Genomic DNA, 15,679 nt, shown 5'->3' with positions numbered 1-15,679 from the left:
CATCATTCCTATTCTCTTTCCTGTGATTTTTATTTTTCACAGACTCCACTGGAGAACTTTTAAAACCTCAAGATCTATAGCCCCCAGTTAGATGGCCATACTGGTTACCCAAACAAAAATTAAGGAAGTTCTTTCTTCATGTAATTTGCAAGGCCCTTCATACTTCATTCATTCATTGGCCCATTTATTCATGTGCCTTAGGATGCCGGGGAGAACAGGAGTTGTTGCAGTGGGCAATGATCAAGTACATTCTCACATTTATATGAGGATTTGTTTTGTTTGTTTACTTGCCTGTGTGATTTTTTTTTTTTATGGGGGGCTATCATATAATAAGTAGTGTCATGGTAAAATGCATTTTAGTGAATTCTTGTTAACACAGAAACTACCTTATGATGTGGTAAAGGCTCAAAAGTACTATTTTCAACTATTCCTAAACATGACGGATACTATCTCAAAGGCATAGGATACTCTGATTGCTAAGTCGTATAATTTTTTAAATTGTACATTTTAGTAAATATCCCTAAGTTTGCAGATTTTTTTTTTTTTTTTTTTTTTTTTTGAGACGGAGTCTCGCTCTGTCATTCAGGCTGGAGTGCAGTGGCCAGATCTCAGCTCACTGCAAGTTCCACCTCCCGGGTTCCCGCCATTCTCCTGCCTCAGCCTCCCCAGTAGCTGGGACTACAGGTGCCCGCCACCTCGCCAGGCTAGTTTTTTGTATTTTTTAGTAGAGACGGGGTTTCACCGTGTTAGCCAGGATGGTCTCAATCTCCTGACCTTGTGATCCGCCCGCCTCGGCCTCCCAAAGTGCTGGGATTACAGGCGTGAGCCACCGCACCCAGCTGAGTTTGCAGATTTTGATGTTTGGGAGCAGAGAGACCAATTGCCTACTTAAAACTATATGAACAGGTCTGGTAATGAGGTAAGGAACATAAAATATATTCTTTTAAAAAATATTTTTCATACAAATTGAACTCAAAAGTGTGAATAAATATAAATATTTTCATTTTTTTAGGGTAAACCCTCGTCACTGTGAATTGATATTTTGTTAAGTCCTCTTCCCCAATTCTTTGTAATACACCTTGTATTTTATTTTGTTCACATGAGAAATAAACTTGAAAAAATACATATTTATTTTGATGGACCCAATAGCAAAATGCTGAATTGAGGGTGGTTTTTAGGTCAGTCTGTTTTCCTTGGATGTTAATGGCAGGGAATGGTTTATAGCAAATCAATGGTAAATCACTGATCTGAGGACCAAAGGAAAGAGCTCTGAGCAGCATCGGAAACCTTGCCAAACCAGCCATGCGTGACTGAGGCAGGGAAGGGCACAGATATGTTGACATGGAAAATGTTGAGATAAAATGAAATTATTTTTGGCTGGGCGCAGTGGCTCATGCCTATAATCCCAGCACTTTGGGAGGCCGAGGCAGGTGGCTCACCTGAGGTCAGGAAATCGAGACCAGCCTAACCAATATGATGAAACCCTGTCTCTACTAAAAATTAAAAGTTAGCCGGGCCTGGTGGCGGGTGCCTGTAATCCCAGTTACTTGGGAGGCTGAGGCAGGAGAATCGCTTGAATCTGGCAGGTGGAGCTTGCAGTGAGCTGAGATTGAGCCATTGCACTCCAGCCTGGGCAACAGGAGCAAAACTCCGTTTCAAAAAAACAAAAACCACAAAAAAATAGTGATTTTCATGTACTTACATTTAATCATCTTGAAGAAACAAATTATAAGATGTTAAAACCCATCTTAAAATAATTACTAAATGTCATCAAACTCTTTATTTTACAAACCACAATTTATTTTTATATGGTCATGAATTTGGACAGTTTGTCCCCCTCTCTTTCTTCCTCCAGTTAAGGTAGAAATGCACCTCGGGAATATCTTCACTGGGGAGGGAGAAGACATGTATCTTCCCAGACGGAGGAGACACAGGTCAGCATTTGCATATTAAACAGATAAGCAAGATGTTACAAAGGAACACTTACAATAAAAACAGTCCTGATACAAATTAATTCCCACCCAAATTCAGGCAGTCACAGTACCTTTAAATTCAATGGCGAACCCCGACAAGCCCACGGAGGCATCACTCCGAAACGCCAGAAAGAGGCTGTTTCCGCTACTCTCTATTCTTTCTGGGGCTTGAGCGCCCTGGTAACTCCCAATGAGAGGGCTGTTGGAATCCTCCCCTTCATAGATGTGTAGGAAGTCATAGCTGGGCTCCATGTTGAAACTGAAGAAAAGAATAGTAATTATGTCATAGGGCTAGTAGAGATTTACCTTATCTTCCAGAGTGGTAAGCCTTTGAGTGCACAAAGTGATTTTATTTGCTTTTGTATAATAATTTTTCAATTAGGGCAATCCAAAAGTTAAATGTAATATGAATCAAAATATTAATAAAATAGCAATAAGTGTAAAATATATCAATTGTGACAAATCGCATTTTGCCTAATTACCATCATGTTCAATACAATATTATTTTGACCATAGCCAAAAGGAAATAAGTCATAATAGCAGAGAGTTATTCTATCCTTTCCCTGTACCCATTAATTTGCTAAATGAGATGCAGTTTAAAAGAACGGAGTTCAAAAGAGATACATTTCCACTGACATTTTATCTTTATCTGAATATTTTTAGTTTTGAAAATATCGGAACTTTGAAAATATTGGAATTTGAAAATATTGCAATAGTCAGTAGAATTACTGACTATTCTTAAAGGTTTTTCTTTTCTTTTCTTTTTTTTTTAAACAAACAAAAAACCTGTATATTATTTTTACTTAAAAATGCAGTTGTTCCAGCCTGGGCAACATAACGAGATCCTGTATGTATAAAAATACTAAAATTAGTGGAGTGTGGTGGTGCACACTTGTAGTCCCAGCTACTCAGGAAGCTGAGGCTGAAGGATCACCTGAGGCCAGGAGTTTGAGACTGCAGTGAGCTGTGACCCTACCACCGCACCCATGTACTCCAGTCTGAGAGACAGAACAAGACTTTGTCAAAAAAAAAAAAAAAAAAAAAAAGCCTCCACTTGCTTGGATGAATCAGCCAATATTAATGGTCCCTACAAGGCACAGCGTAATCTTTCTCACATCATGTTTCACCATCACTGAATATCCCAGTTTCTTTCTCTCTCCCTCCCGTTCTCTTTCTCTCACTTTCTCCATTTTTCTCTATTTCTCTCTCCTCTAATATTAACATACAGTCAGTCCCCAAAGAGTGTAACAATTTAAACCCAAAGCTCTCAAGGGCTAGGCTGTATTTGCCATTGGTGATGTGTAGGCCGATAGAGTCTGTGAGCTTTAAAAGCATGCATACTCTGAGGGAAAGGCTTAACTTGGTTAAGATGTCTATGATCTTGATGTGAACAGAATAAATTGATAAAGTAGAAGTATTAAAACCATCCGTTGTGGCCGAGCGCGGTGGCTCATGCCTGTAATCTCAGCACTTTGGGAGGCTGAAGTGGGCGATCATGAGGTCAGGAGTTCGAGACCAGCCTGGCCAATACGGTGAAACCCTGTCTCTACTAAAAATACAAAAATTAGCTGAGCATGGTGTTGTGCACCTCTAGTCCCAGCTGCTTGGGAGGCTGAGGCAGAAGAATTGCTTGAACCCAGGAGGCAGAGGTTCCAGTGAGTTGAGATCATGCCCCTGTACTTCATCCTGGGTGACAGAGCAAGGCTCCATCTCTAAAACAAACAAACAAGCAAGCAAACCAACAAACCCATCCCTTGCAGCTGCCCCTTCCCTCTTCTCTTCTCTATAGCAGGTTTTTCGTATGTGTCTTTAAAAAGCACTCAATTTATGAAGCTCCCACTTCCTTTCCTTTCCTTTCCATTTGCAGAAATTTAGGACGACTGAGTCAGAGAAGGTCAGGGTTTTTGCTTGCTGGTTTGTTTGTTTTTGTAATCATGAAAATGTTCTAAGTGGCTCCACTTGATCTGGAGATTTGGATGATAAAACAGCAACAGAAGGTCCCTCCTGGAGGGGTCCACTGCACCATGAAGGGGACCAGAGGACGTGGGACCACCAGCATCAGTGCAACGCTCAGCCTGCATCACGCCGTCCTGTTTTGGGTCAAGGATGCCCTCACTCCACATTCTGAATATACTTAATAAAGGAAATTTAGGAAGATTTCTTAGTCTGTTTATTTGACAAGTTCACTGACGTCAGGAATGAAGAAGGAATAAAAGGTTGGAGTTACTAGGTATAGGGGCCAGCAGGAATGGTGTGGGTTAAGTAGAATTTTATTGGAATAATCACTGTATTTAGAGTGTTTGCAAGGATGTTATTAAAATCTGGTCATGCCATATCCCCAATATTTGGCTTAGTTAATTATCATTATTGGTAATTTATTCAACACTGCAAATGCTACCAGACACAGGAAAACAAAAAAACACTATAAATCCCATCTGCTCTCCCTTTCTGCCCGTATCAAAATTCACGGGTAGAAGTCTGGAGTGAAATTTATAATTAATTATGGTTCCTTTGGTGAACTCCTTATTGCTACCTCTGCCAGCTGCACGAATCTCTAAGCTCTAATAGCATGCCAAAGCCTGACTCAGTGTTTCAGCCAAATTTGATTTGAACCCCAACGTGTGAGCCCCACAGTCCACAGGGAAATTTGATGGAACATCCTCTTTCTGAAGACCCACAGCCCTGAATGAGCCTGGAAGCGCATATGTCCTTCAGGTCGTTTGATTCTTTGCCTTTATCATTAGTAATGACAGACTCCCACTCTCCCACAAAAAGCACACCTGAATCTGCCGTCATCCTGACAGTGCATCCTGGCCAGCCCTCATCAGCCCCAGCCTCCTGTTTGGGAAGCTGGACATCCTCGTGCCCAAACAGGATTCTGGCCTCTCCCTCCTCACTACTTCCCAGGAAGATGTCCACTTGATCACATGCAAACTCCAGATCAGAGAAGTCACTGGTTTTCACAGATTTCTGAAGTTTCTGAGACATTGGGTCGGGTAATGAGTCATACATCTATAGGTTGGGAGAGGCTTCGAGATTATCTGTTTCAAACTTCCACAGGGGTGGATAAAACACAGGGAAAAAGTCCTTGCACAAAAATGCCTTAAATATGCATATCATCAAAAGAGTTGCACTTTATGGGAAGGAGGAAATTCTTACTAACAAGGTTCTGTGTTCACTTTCATTTCTTTCTTTCTTTCTTTTCTTTCATTCTTTCTCTCTCTTTCTTTCTTTTGTTTTCTTTTCTTTCTCTTCTTTCTGTCTTCCTGTCTTCCTTTCCTTCTTTCCTTTCCTTTCCTATTCTTTCGTTTGTCACTTCAATATTTTTTTTAAGATAAGGTCTTGCTCTGTTGCCCAGACTAGACACTATCATAGCTCATTGCAGCCTCCACCTCCTGGGCTCCAGCAGTCCTCCTGTCTCAGCCTCTCGAGTAGCCAGAACCACAGGAATACAAGGACACCAGGCCAATGTTTAAAATTTTTTTGTAGTGACAGTCTTGCTATGTTGCACAGGCTGGTCTCAAACTTCTGAACTCAAGTGCTCCCCATCTTGGCCTCCTGAAGTGCTGGGATTACAAGCATGAACCACCACACCTGGCTTCAATTGTTAATCCACTTACAATATCTTGAAACCAGAGGTGTCTCATAATTTTAAGGAAGATGCTGCTAGAATTTAACATTAACAAAACCCACAAAGATATCTAAAAAATATAGCCAGTGAGTGTTCACTGGTTTTCTGTAATAGCTGAGAAACATTTGGTAAATTTGTGGCAGCTTAGTATATTCAGGAAAAGATGATTATCAACCTACTTAAGATTCAGAATCATAGAAACGTAAAATTCTCCTGACTCAGATCTCATCGGGGGAGAAAGTGAGGGAACGTAAACACATTCAGGCCTTGAATATTGACATAAAGATCTCTAGAAAAGGAAACTCGCTCCGTTGACAGATTAAAAACTCTAATCCCAGGCACTTGCCCTGGATAGCTGAAAGGTCAATAGGAAAGTCTACAGAACGACTCACCTTCGCAAATATCACATTCATTTAGTTCAAAAGTCAAAGTCTAAAGTTAGAAAAGATCTTTGGATTCCATAAAAAGTAATTATCATATACTATATCCTAATACTATAATTATTTAAAGAGTTTATTTTCATAAAATGGCCACAGTATTTGACCTTCCACCCTCTAGTCTAGTAAGAACAAATTAGCATATTTTTAGGACTGAAATCTAGTAACTCAGACTTTACAGCAACCACATTTGGGGAAAGTTTCATTTTCAAGGCCCTATTAAGTCTTAATTATTGTAATGATATTAGCAGTGCTACCCTCAGGAACGTCAGGATGTGCTGTGGAAAGGAATTCACTATCATGCATTGAGTGCGACAGGAGGCATTGATGAGAAATTACACCAAGTGTCTCCATACCATATTTTTATTATTTTTATTGAACATTCTGTAAGCTAAGCCTTCTCACAGGGAACACATTGTGTGCAAGATAAACAGTATTTAAAGATAATTCATGTGCATCTTAACATAAGTAGAATGCTCCAAAGCAAAATAATGTATTCCCATTTATGTCATTTTACACCCTGGTGTAGTCTCCATTAGACACAAAATCTAGTGCTTACCTAGATATAACACTGGAGACTATGAGGTCATAAAAGAAGTAATTTTTAGGTATGGCATTAAAAATCCTACTAAAAAGAGGACTTCTGCAAGAGACAGTACCTTTTGAATATCAAAGCAATGACAAAGTCTGGGTTCACTTTTACTCTCCAGTCACATTCCTTCCCAGGAGGATATGGCTGTGGGTAGTTGGGTGATAAAATAACACCTGCTGGGCCCGTCAGATTCCCTCCACAAGCAGCTGTCACAGAAAGAAAGTTACAGAGACAAAGTTAGGAAAAAGAAGAATGCCTGCCAGTCAGTGTAGAATGAGACATCACAGAATTCTTTAAGAAAAAGCTTACTCATCAGCATTTTTTCCCCATCAAAGAGATTGTGTGTTGGTTATCGATTATCCAGATAAAATTGTAAGACCCAGGAACCCTGTACATTTTTCATGTAATTGTTAATGAATTTTACATAACATTCCACCCCATTTTCAAAGAGAATTTTCAAACTTCTGGCACATAAAATTCCTTTCCTGTAATTTAAAATTTTCTCAATTAAACGAAAGATGACTTAATCCCTACACCTGCCAACGTGCACACATAGGAACAAACAGGAAAACACTTGAATAAAAAAATCCCATGGTCATCATTTTATGGCCATGTTAATTCTTTTGCTGTTTCTCATAGTTTATAAAATCATTGCCTATTTCTTCTTGAGTGCCTGCTTCATGTGGTACAGTGATCGTCTGGCTCCTGTTCACTGTTTTATCCCTGGTGTCTAGGCGGTTCCTGGATCGGAATAAGTATGCAGGAAATGGCTACTGGGTGCATGAAAACACGGCCTTTCACATTCTCCCAGTCCTCCGGTGTATGGAAGGCTTGAATTACTTTCCGCATATTTCAAAGTGGCAAAACAGACCCCAAAAGTTTTTTTTTGTTTTGTTTTGTTTTTGAGACGGAGTCTCGCTCTGTCCCCCAGGCTGGAGTGTGGTGGTGCGCTCTCCACTCACTGCAAGCTCCGCCTCCCGGGTTCACGCCATTCTCCTGCCTCAGCCTCCCGTGTAGCTGGTACTACAGGCGCCCACCACCGTGCCCGGCTAATTTTTGTATTTTTAGTAAAGACAGGGTTTCACCGTGTTAGTCAGGATGGTCTCGATCTCCTGACCTCGTGATCCGCCCGTCTCGGCCTCCCAAAGTGCTGGGCTTACAGGCGTGAGCCACCATGCCCGGCCTCAGACCCCAAAAGTTTAAGTGACCTCTAAGTATACGTATCACTGAGGAGCTGAGTTGGAGCATTACTGTCTGGAAATACCATTTGATCACAGTGCTTGGTATATTATTAGAAAGAACCACTTTATAGGAAAACAACAAATTTAGTTTGTGTTTGAAGTCATCAATTTTGAATTAAATGTGTTTACATTTATATTAGCAAGGCAGTAATTATGTAGCTCAATGTGGTTAACAGGCAAGCCAATTTTTGTTCTTGAATTGGAAAGATTTTAGGATTGTTTTATTTGTGAGATAAGGTTTCTCCTAAACCTCTCATCTCAGGGAAGGTGTGAAAACACTGCAGAATTTATAAGTATACACATTTTAGGTACATAATATGCTGGGTTTAAAAGTTGTTTATATCAAATATTGTGGTTTGTCACCAAGTTGTTTTAAAGTGTGACTACAATTAAATCATAGTCTTCCCCTTAAGTTATATGTCTTATTTCATTCCCATTATTGGTCATACATGCATTAAAAAATACGTAGGAAAGAAAATATCTTAATTGCTAATTTTTTCCCCTACACAAAAGGAGATTTGTTTTGTAAATAAGATGAAGGAAGATGAAGACCCATGCTTCACAATTTTCAATAATGAGGGTGTCTTTAAATATTTACTTAACATTTCCGAAAACTTAATTTTTATAATGAGAAATACAACTAACTCCAGTAGTTTTTGTTATACTCTCACAGCCTAATTGAATGCAAACTCTGAATGCTATTGCAGAAAATATTTATAATAATAAATTCTACAGATATACGTTCAAGAGTAATATAATTTTTACAGAAAAAGATTAAAACTTGATTTTCCCCAGTATGCTTAAAAAAAAAAAAAGAAAGAAAGAAAGAATCGTGCAGAAGAAATTGTCCCCTCAGCTCTCACAGGGCAGGGCCTCCTCAGAATCACCCTCAGCTCTCACAGGGCAGTGCCTCCTGGGAATCATGCTACTGACAGCGTGGAGAAGTGCACGCGTGGACCGATGAGGGAGGAGAGCTGATGCAGAGAAAGAAGGTACCTGAAGGCCTAGAAGATTCTACTCCATACAGGTTTTGAAAGATGAAAAATGACAGATTCAGGGCACTGTCTACAGGGTGCTACCAGCAGGAACAGTTCAGGGATATGATTCAAATATTGATTTAAAAGATACACAGGGGAAACCCTGTCTTAGTCACACAGATCCCAGGAGGCGCTTTCAAACAAGGTGACTTAAAAGCTGGAAGTGGAATTAAGGAGTGCTGCCTGGCCTTGTTTGTTGTCTCGGTTGGTCTGGTATTCTTCATGTTCGTTTTCTTAGGTTTTAATTATCTTGAAAAATATTTTGGAAAGGATTAGAAGAGTAAAAAATGCAACTCAGAGATGCTAGGAAATTCTCCAGAAGGAATAAATCCACCTATTCTTTTCAACCCACCAACCCCTTATTCAAAACCTTTAGCCACTATGCTAAATAGCAAACATACATATGTAGCAGCTCCTTCACCATCAGGGTTTGAAGCTGCGGTCCTTAATGAGACCCATCTACATTTCTGCATTAAAACATGTGAATGTTCACACCATTGGGTGCAATAAGTATTTTTCTAAATAGACACCTTTATGTCAGGACAGTCTGTTGTCCCTAAATGAATTTCTGCAAACCTAGGGTACATTTTGGTTTTTCAGAGTGTTTTGCAATTTGGACTTGGGGAAGAGCAATTGCAGGCTATATAAGAAAATGAAGACTGTTTAGGGACACTTTACTCAGAATAAGGAAGTTGAAGCCGAACATGGTGGCTCACGCTTGTAATCCCAGCACTTTGGGAGGCCAAGGTGGGTGGATCATCTGAGGGCAGGAATTCGAGACCAGCCTGGCTAACATGGCAAAACCTCATCTCTACTAAAAATACAAAAAATAGCTGGGCTTGGTGGCGCACGCCTATAATCCCAGCTACTCAGGAGGTTGAGGCAGGAGAATCGCTTGAACCTGGGAGCAGAGGCTGCACTGAGCCAAGATCCCACCACTGCACTCCAGCCTAGGTGACAGAGCAAGGCCCTGTTTCAAAAAAAAAAAAAAAAAGTCATTAGTGTCCTTTGGTCTACAGAATTCTCCTTCTAGACTAAGTCAAAAAGCTAAACAGAAGAGCCTTTATGGTAGGAGTCATTTCAGATGCATCAATAACAGCAAAAAAAAGTGAGGCATCCACGCAACACTCAAGAAAAAGCAACTGCAAATGGCAGGTGTTGAAAATAAATGTTGTCACACACAACAGGTGAGAGGGTAAGATATTTTTTGAAAGAATAAGAAAGAGAGATAGCCAGTAATGAGTAAATATACACTGATAATGAAAAGGAAAAAAGTAAGTTAGCTGATCAATCAGGAAAGAACAAATTCAAACAGCCAATAAGCATCTGAAAAAAAAAGTTCGACCTTATTATTAATTTAAAATGCCAATTAAAACAAGACATCATCACTCTGTAGCTTAAGATCTATCATGTATGGTGTGTTCTCTGAGTCAGAGAAAATATTAATAAATATTTATGGTTGATGGCAAGGTAAATCTGTGTGACTGCTCTGAAAGTGATTTTAAAAATGGGCCGGGCGCGATGGCTCACACCTGTAATCCCAGCACTTTGGAAGTCTGAGGCAGGCAGATCACGAGGTCAGGAGTTTGAGTCCAGCCTGGTCAACATAATGAAAACTTGTCTCTACTAAAAATATTTAAAAAATTAGCCAGGCGTGGTAGTGGGCGCCTGTAATCCCAGCTACGTGGGAGGCTGAGGCAGGAGACTCGCTCGAACTTGGAAGGTGGAGGTTGCAGTGAGCTGAAATAATGCCCCTGCACTCCAGCCTCGGAGACACAGCGAGACTCCACCTCAAAAACCAAACGAAACAAAAACATGTTTAAAAAGTCCTAGAAATATGCAAGTTTGTAGAAATATGTCATTTGTCAATAATCATGATTTATTTTGCAACATGGGTGCTCATTGCAGCTATCTTCAGAATAGGGAAAAGGTTAAAATAACTTAATTATACAATAATAAGGGACCTGAAAATTCAATATTGGTAGATTCAAACAAATAGACACTAGAGAGTGGCATCGGTGGTGTAGTGGTGCCTTCTATAGAGATACAATTTAGTCATTAAAAATTAGTAGAAAATACATAGTAACACAAAATATACACACCATGTACTGGTAAGTAAAAAGTGCAATTTACAAAATAGTCATGCAGGATGCTGTCATTTTAAAACTTTTTTTTTTTTTTTTTGAGACAGAGTCTCACTCTGTTGCACAGGCTGGAGTGCAGTGGCACGATCCTGGCCCACTGCAACTTTTGCCTTCCAGGTTCAAGCAATTCCCATGCTTCAACCTCCCGAGTAGCTGGGATCACAGGCGTGCACCACCACACCTGGCTAATGTTTGTATTTTTAGTAGAGATAGGGTTTCACCATATTGCCCAGGCTGGTCTCAAATTTCTGACCTCAAGTGATCTGCCCACCTCGGCTTCCTAAAGTGCTGGGATTACAGGTGTGAGCCACCGCGCCCAGCCTAAAACATTTTAAAATACATTACATATACATAATTATGAAATTATTTATAAATGTCTATATTAATTGTACTTGTCTCCAGGTAAAAAGATGACAATGTTTTTCTCCTCTTTAATATACTTTAGAAAATGTCTTCAGTAAAATGCATTACCCTTTAATATGAAAAAAGGTAAAAAAATTAAAAAGTATTTTGAATCTTTGAAACAGAATTTACATAAGTGCTAATTACGATTCACTCATGCCCTAATGGGCAAGCTTGTCACAGAGGACATAAACCTCATTCCTAAAAAATAGAAAATTGCAATGTAATAAAAATATAATGTTAATTTATTTCCAATTATGTATTTTCCATTTTTCTGTTACATAATACCTACGCATGTAGGCGGGTCTGTTTGCCAAAATAATTGATTACTCATTAGCCTGCAAGTGATTTCAGCTTGTCCTTGAAACTGATATTCAAGGTAGAGACAGAGTTATTTATTTAGCTTTTGGTGTGTTTTGGATTACGTAGTTGCTGGTCAAAATAAAATAACTAAGAGATGATCTAACAAAAGATCGATTTGTTTGTAGATTAATTAGGAGATGGCCTAATTTTATACTTGCATGTTCAAATTAATATAAATTAATGAATTACTTTTAAGGGATTAACTCATAATTATATTGCTTTTTAATGTATTCCTCCATGAGCCTAAAAACATGCAAAATGGAAGAAAAAAAAAATCCTTTCCTAATGTAAAAATAGGCCATTGGTTTAAAATGATTGCCACATTTATAGGCAATCACTCCACTTTAAAAAAGAAACACGCCGAAATCTCTCCAGTCTTCTGATGACTCAGCGTGAGTAAAAATGCGTGACTGGGCGCTCAGACGTTATGAAAAGTAAATGCAGCATCAAACATTAAACAAACATAGATTGCTCCCTGACAAGGCTGAGAATGCTAACAAGCACAGCTATCCAACTTCATGTGTCTTCACAACTGGGATAAGTGGTTTGTCATAAGCAAGAAGGCTGTATCATAGCTCCCCAAGACCACTGAGAATTTTACCACCGCTGTGTACACAACAATCAAAACCATCTCAAACCACAAATCCCCCCCAAGGTCATCCTCTGCAAAATGGCTTACCCATTTCATGGTCACTTTCTCTCTTCACACATCAATTAAATTTTACATTTTTCAGACAGATTATAAAGAAGTACTAATTAAACTGTGATAGTTCCTTAAAATAATAAAGTTCAGTAGAGTTTCTTTTTAAAACTAAGATGATATACTCTAAGTAGGAATTTCATGGTAAAATATTTTATTGAATGAATAGACCATCTACCTGAAATTACTATTTTACATAAAATATATATTAGCCTAAAACCATATTTGTGATAAATTGTCTCAGGTGGCTATTCAAGCCAAAGTCTGCAAAATCATTTGTTATCCTTTTAATAAGGTCAGACTATAGAACGTTAATAAATTGCAGAAACAAACCTTCTTTTATCTTCATTTTAATACAAACAGTATAATTCCTAGTTTTCAGAATTCTATTTTAAATGTACTAATATTATAGGGGAAAAAACATCTAAAAAGAGAAAATACTTTTAGTGAGTAGGTTTTGCTTCAGGGCATGTTTCCATATTAAAAAATCAGAATAGCAATGGTAGGGTTATAAATTTTGAGCCACCTAGAATTTTAAATTATAGTAATTTGATTGATCCATGTTTATATAACATTTGTTAAGGGTAGGAAATGTACGGTAAATGTCAATTACCGTACATTAAGGGGATGACTTCCTTTATCCCACCTAATTAAATAAAGTTTAAAGGTTTACAATAACATTTCAGGAGTCTCAGAGAGCCAGCGAACATGAAAGAAACTCTTGAGAAATATTTCTGAAGGAATAATACATTTATGGAGCAATTTAAACAACAACATGCATCCATTCCTGAATATAAAATTTCTAAGTTCTGTTGGCTGATACCTATGCATGTAGGAGGGTCTGGTTGCCAAAAGAACCGGTTATTCAGCTGCACACAGGTGATTTTGGCTTGTCCTTGGAGCTGATAGCCAGCGTCGCACTGGAATGTGATGGTGTCTCCAGCCTCTCTGCTGTCTCCATAGCGGGTGCCATTTTGAGGCATACCTGGATCGTTGCAGGTGGCTGCAATTGACGCTGCAAACAGAAGAGAAGGCCAGGTCACAGGCTGGAAAACATGGTTTCCACATTCCTGTAGGTGTGGTTGTTCTTGTGGGTTGAAGCACTCTTCATTGGCATAAGTCATCTGTCCACACATGAACATACAAAAATAGTTTCTTTTCCCAGAGATACATTCAATGACATACATCTTCATTGTGCTTACACTGAATAAATTCTAGCAAAATTCTACCGAAAATGCAACCAACGATGAAACATATCAAGGTTTTTTAAAAATAAAAATTACATTATCCTGAGAAGAAATACATATACACAGACTGATTTTCTCTTTAGCAATATTTTAATGAAACCCCATACTGCAAGTTACATAAACTAGTTAAAGTACACCAACCTCAAGGAAAACAAAACAGGAAGAATTTCCTTAAGGTCTGTGCCTTCAAAGGTGATCCAATAACCTTGGTTGAGATGCCAAGGGTAGAAGGTCCAGAGGAGATGACCAGTGAGTTTTACCCAGGATCCCCTAGGTGCCATTACCTTGGCAAAACTATTAATAACCCCCTGTCACTCACCCAAAAAATTCCAAGTTGGACAATATATTATATGGCTACCCTAATGTTAACAAAAGCTCTGAAAATAATATTCTGTCTTTTTGCATATATATAAAGAATCTCAAATCTATTGAGTAGAGGCCAGAATCTGCAAAGCAGGCTGGTGCATATGCTTTCAGGGGCCACTGGAGCCTTGTCATGTCAGTCTCTGGTAACCATGTGTAAAGTGCATTGCAAACGATGAGCCTCAAATCACATCCCACAGGCAGCCATCAACTCTGCCTGCACCCAATCAGGAAAGAATCCCTCAAGCCCAGAGCTTTCACCAGAGCTCCCCCTTCACACTAAAATGCAGCAGCCTCAAGAAATAGGCGTTGTTTTCTCCAGTTTCCATAACTGCTGTGTATTATGTGTTGTACTGAAAATTAGAAAGATACTCCTGAAAAATCCAAAGCTTAGACCTTTTTTCATTTTTACTTTCAATTAGAATAATGAGCTCTTTCTTCCACTCCACTGCATAAGAGATGACGATTAAAAGCTGACTTTCTCTCTGCAAAGTGCTTCAGTGTTTTCAACACAATGTTTTATGAAAGAGCAAAAAAAAAAAAAAAAAAAAAGAGAGATGAGTGTATTATTCTATATACATACCATCACACTGTCCATTTTAATATTTGAAGCCTTAAAGTAATGAGTAGGCTTTGCTTTTTGTTTTGTAAATTCTGAAGCGTTTGTGTGTGTTTGTGTGTGTTCATATTCATATGTCTACATATGGATAGATAAATGGAACAATAAAATCCATTTAAATAAAAAGTTAGAAGATATATAAAAAAGAATAAGACCTGCTCTGTGCTGTGCATGTGCTTTTCAGACGAACCCAGGGTGCATTTTGGACCCGCCAGTAGTGCCCGAAAGTGGGAAGAATGCCACTGAGGGGAAGGTAAGGTTTAACGTTGGGGAGATGGGTTACCTGTGGTATGAAAAAAAACAAAAAAACAAAAAAACATGCCACCGAGAAGTGTTCCTTGTACCCTATGGAAGAAAGTGCCTTCCCGCCACTTTCTGTGCTATTCAGACATTTTTAAACTAATAGGGGAGGCAATAAACAAATAATTCAGAGCAAGAGAAAATGTTAAACTGCGCAGATTACAAGATCAAAGCTCTATCCAATAGTGTCATATGATACAGATATCAAGGATCCTATGGTTGGTCAGACCTGCTTCAAATCCCATCAGGACTTAATTAGTACCTAATTAGTACTTAATGATCACTTAAGCACACTTATCATCAGCTAACAAATCAGTAAAAATTAGGCTAGCATGTAAGTTATTAATCTGCTGTGAAGATGAAGTGTAAAAACTTGCTAACTTGTCTTTCTGCTTACTATTCTCCAAGCTAATTGAGGCCAGAAGCTGTCTTCACCGCTTTCTATTTCTCTCCAATTGATTTTTATTACATTGAAATGTATAGATGAGTATCTATAACACAATGAGAACCATGACATGAACATCTGTGCTACCACCTCTAAGAAACAGAATATTACCAATACATCAATATGATCAATGCACAGAATATACCCTTCCCCACGTCACCTTCTTCCTCCACTTCAGGGGAAGT

General features: G+C 38.8%; 1 protein-coding gene across 1 annotated transcript in view; it reads right to left on the bottom strand.

Annotated features, from left to right (window-relative positions):
- CSMD1 (CUB and Sushi multiple domains 1) overlaps positions 1 to 15,679 on the bottom strand; it is a 2,063,566-nt gene that overhangs the window by 296,435 nt on the left and 1,751,452 nt on the right. Inside the window, exons 27-29 of the mRNA XM_026453909.1 lie at positions 13,344 to 13,535; positions 6,701 to 6,839; positions 2,045 to 2,232 (exon numbers count right to left, since the gene is read on the bottom strand). Of these exons, the coding sequence (XP_026309694.1) occupies positions 2,045 to 2,232; positions 6,701 to 6,839; positions 13,344 to 13,535 (519 nt within the window). The remainder of the gene's footprint in view (positions 1 to 2,044; positions 2,233 to 6,700; positions 6,840 to 13,343; positions 13,536 to 15,679) is intronic.

Source organism: Piliocolobus tephrosceles, chromosome 7 (assembly GCF_002776525.5).
Source record: "Piliocolobus tephrosceles isolate RC106 chromosome 7, ASM277652v3, whole genome shotgun sequence".
In the NCBI taxonomy this organism is placed as follows: Eukaryota; Metazoa; Chordata; class Mammalia; order Primates; family Cercopithecidae; genus Piliocolobus; species Piliocolobus tephrosceles.
This window is presented reverse-complemented; position numbering and strand designations above follow the sequence as displayed.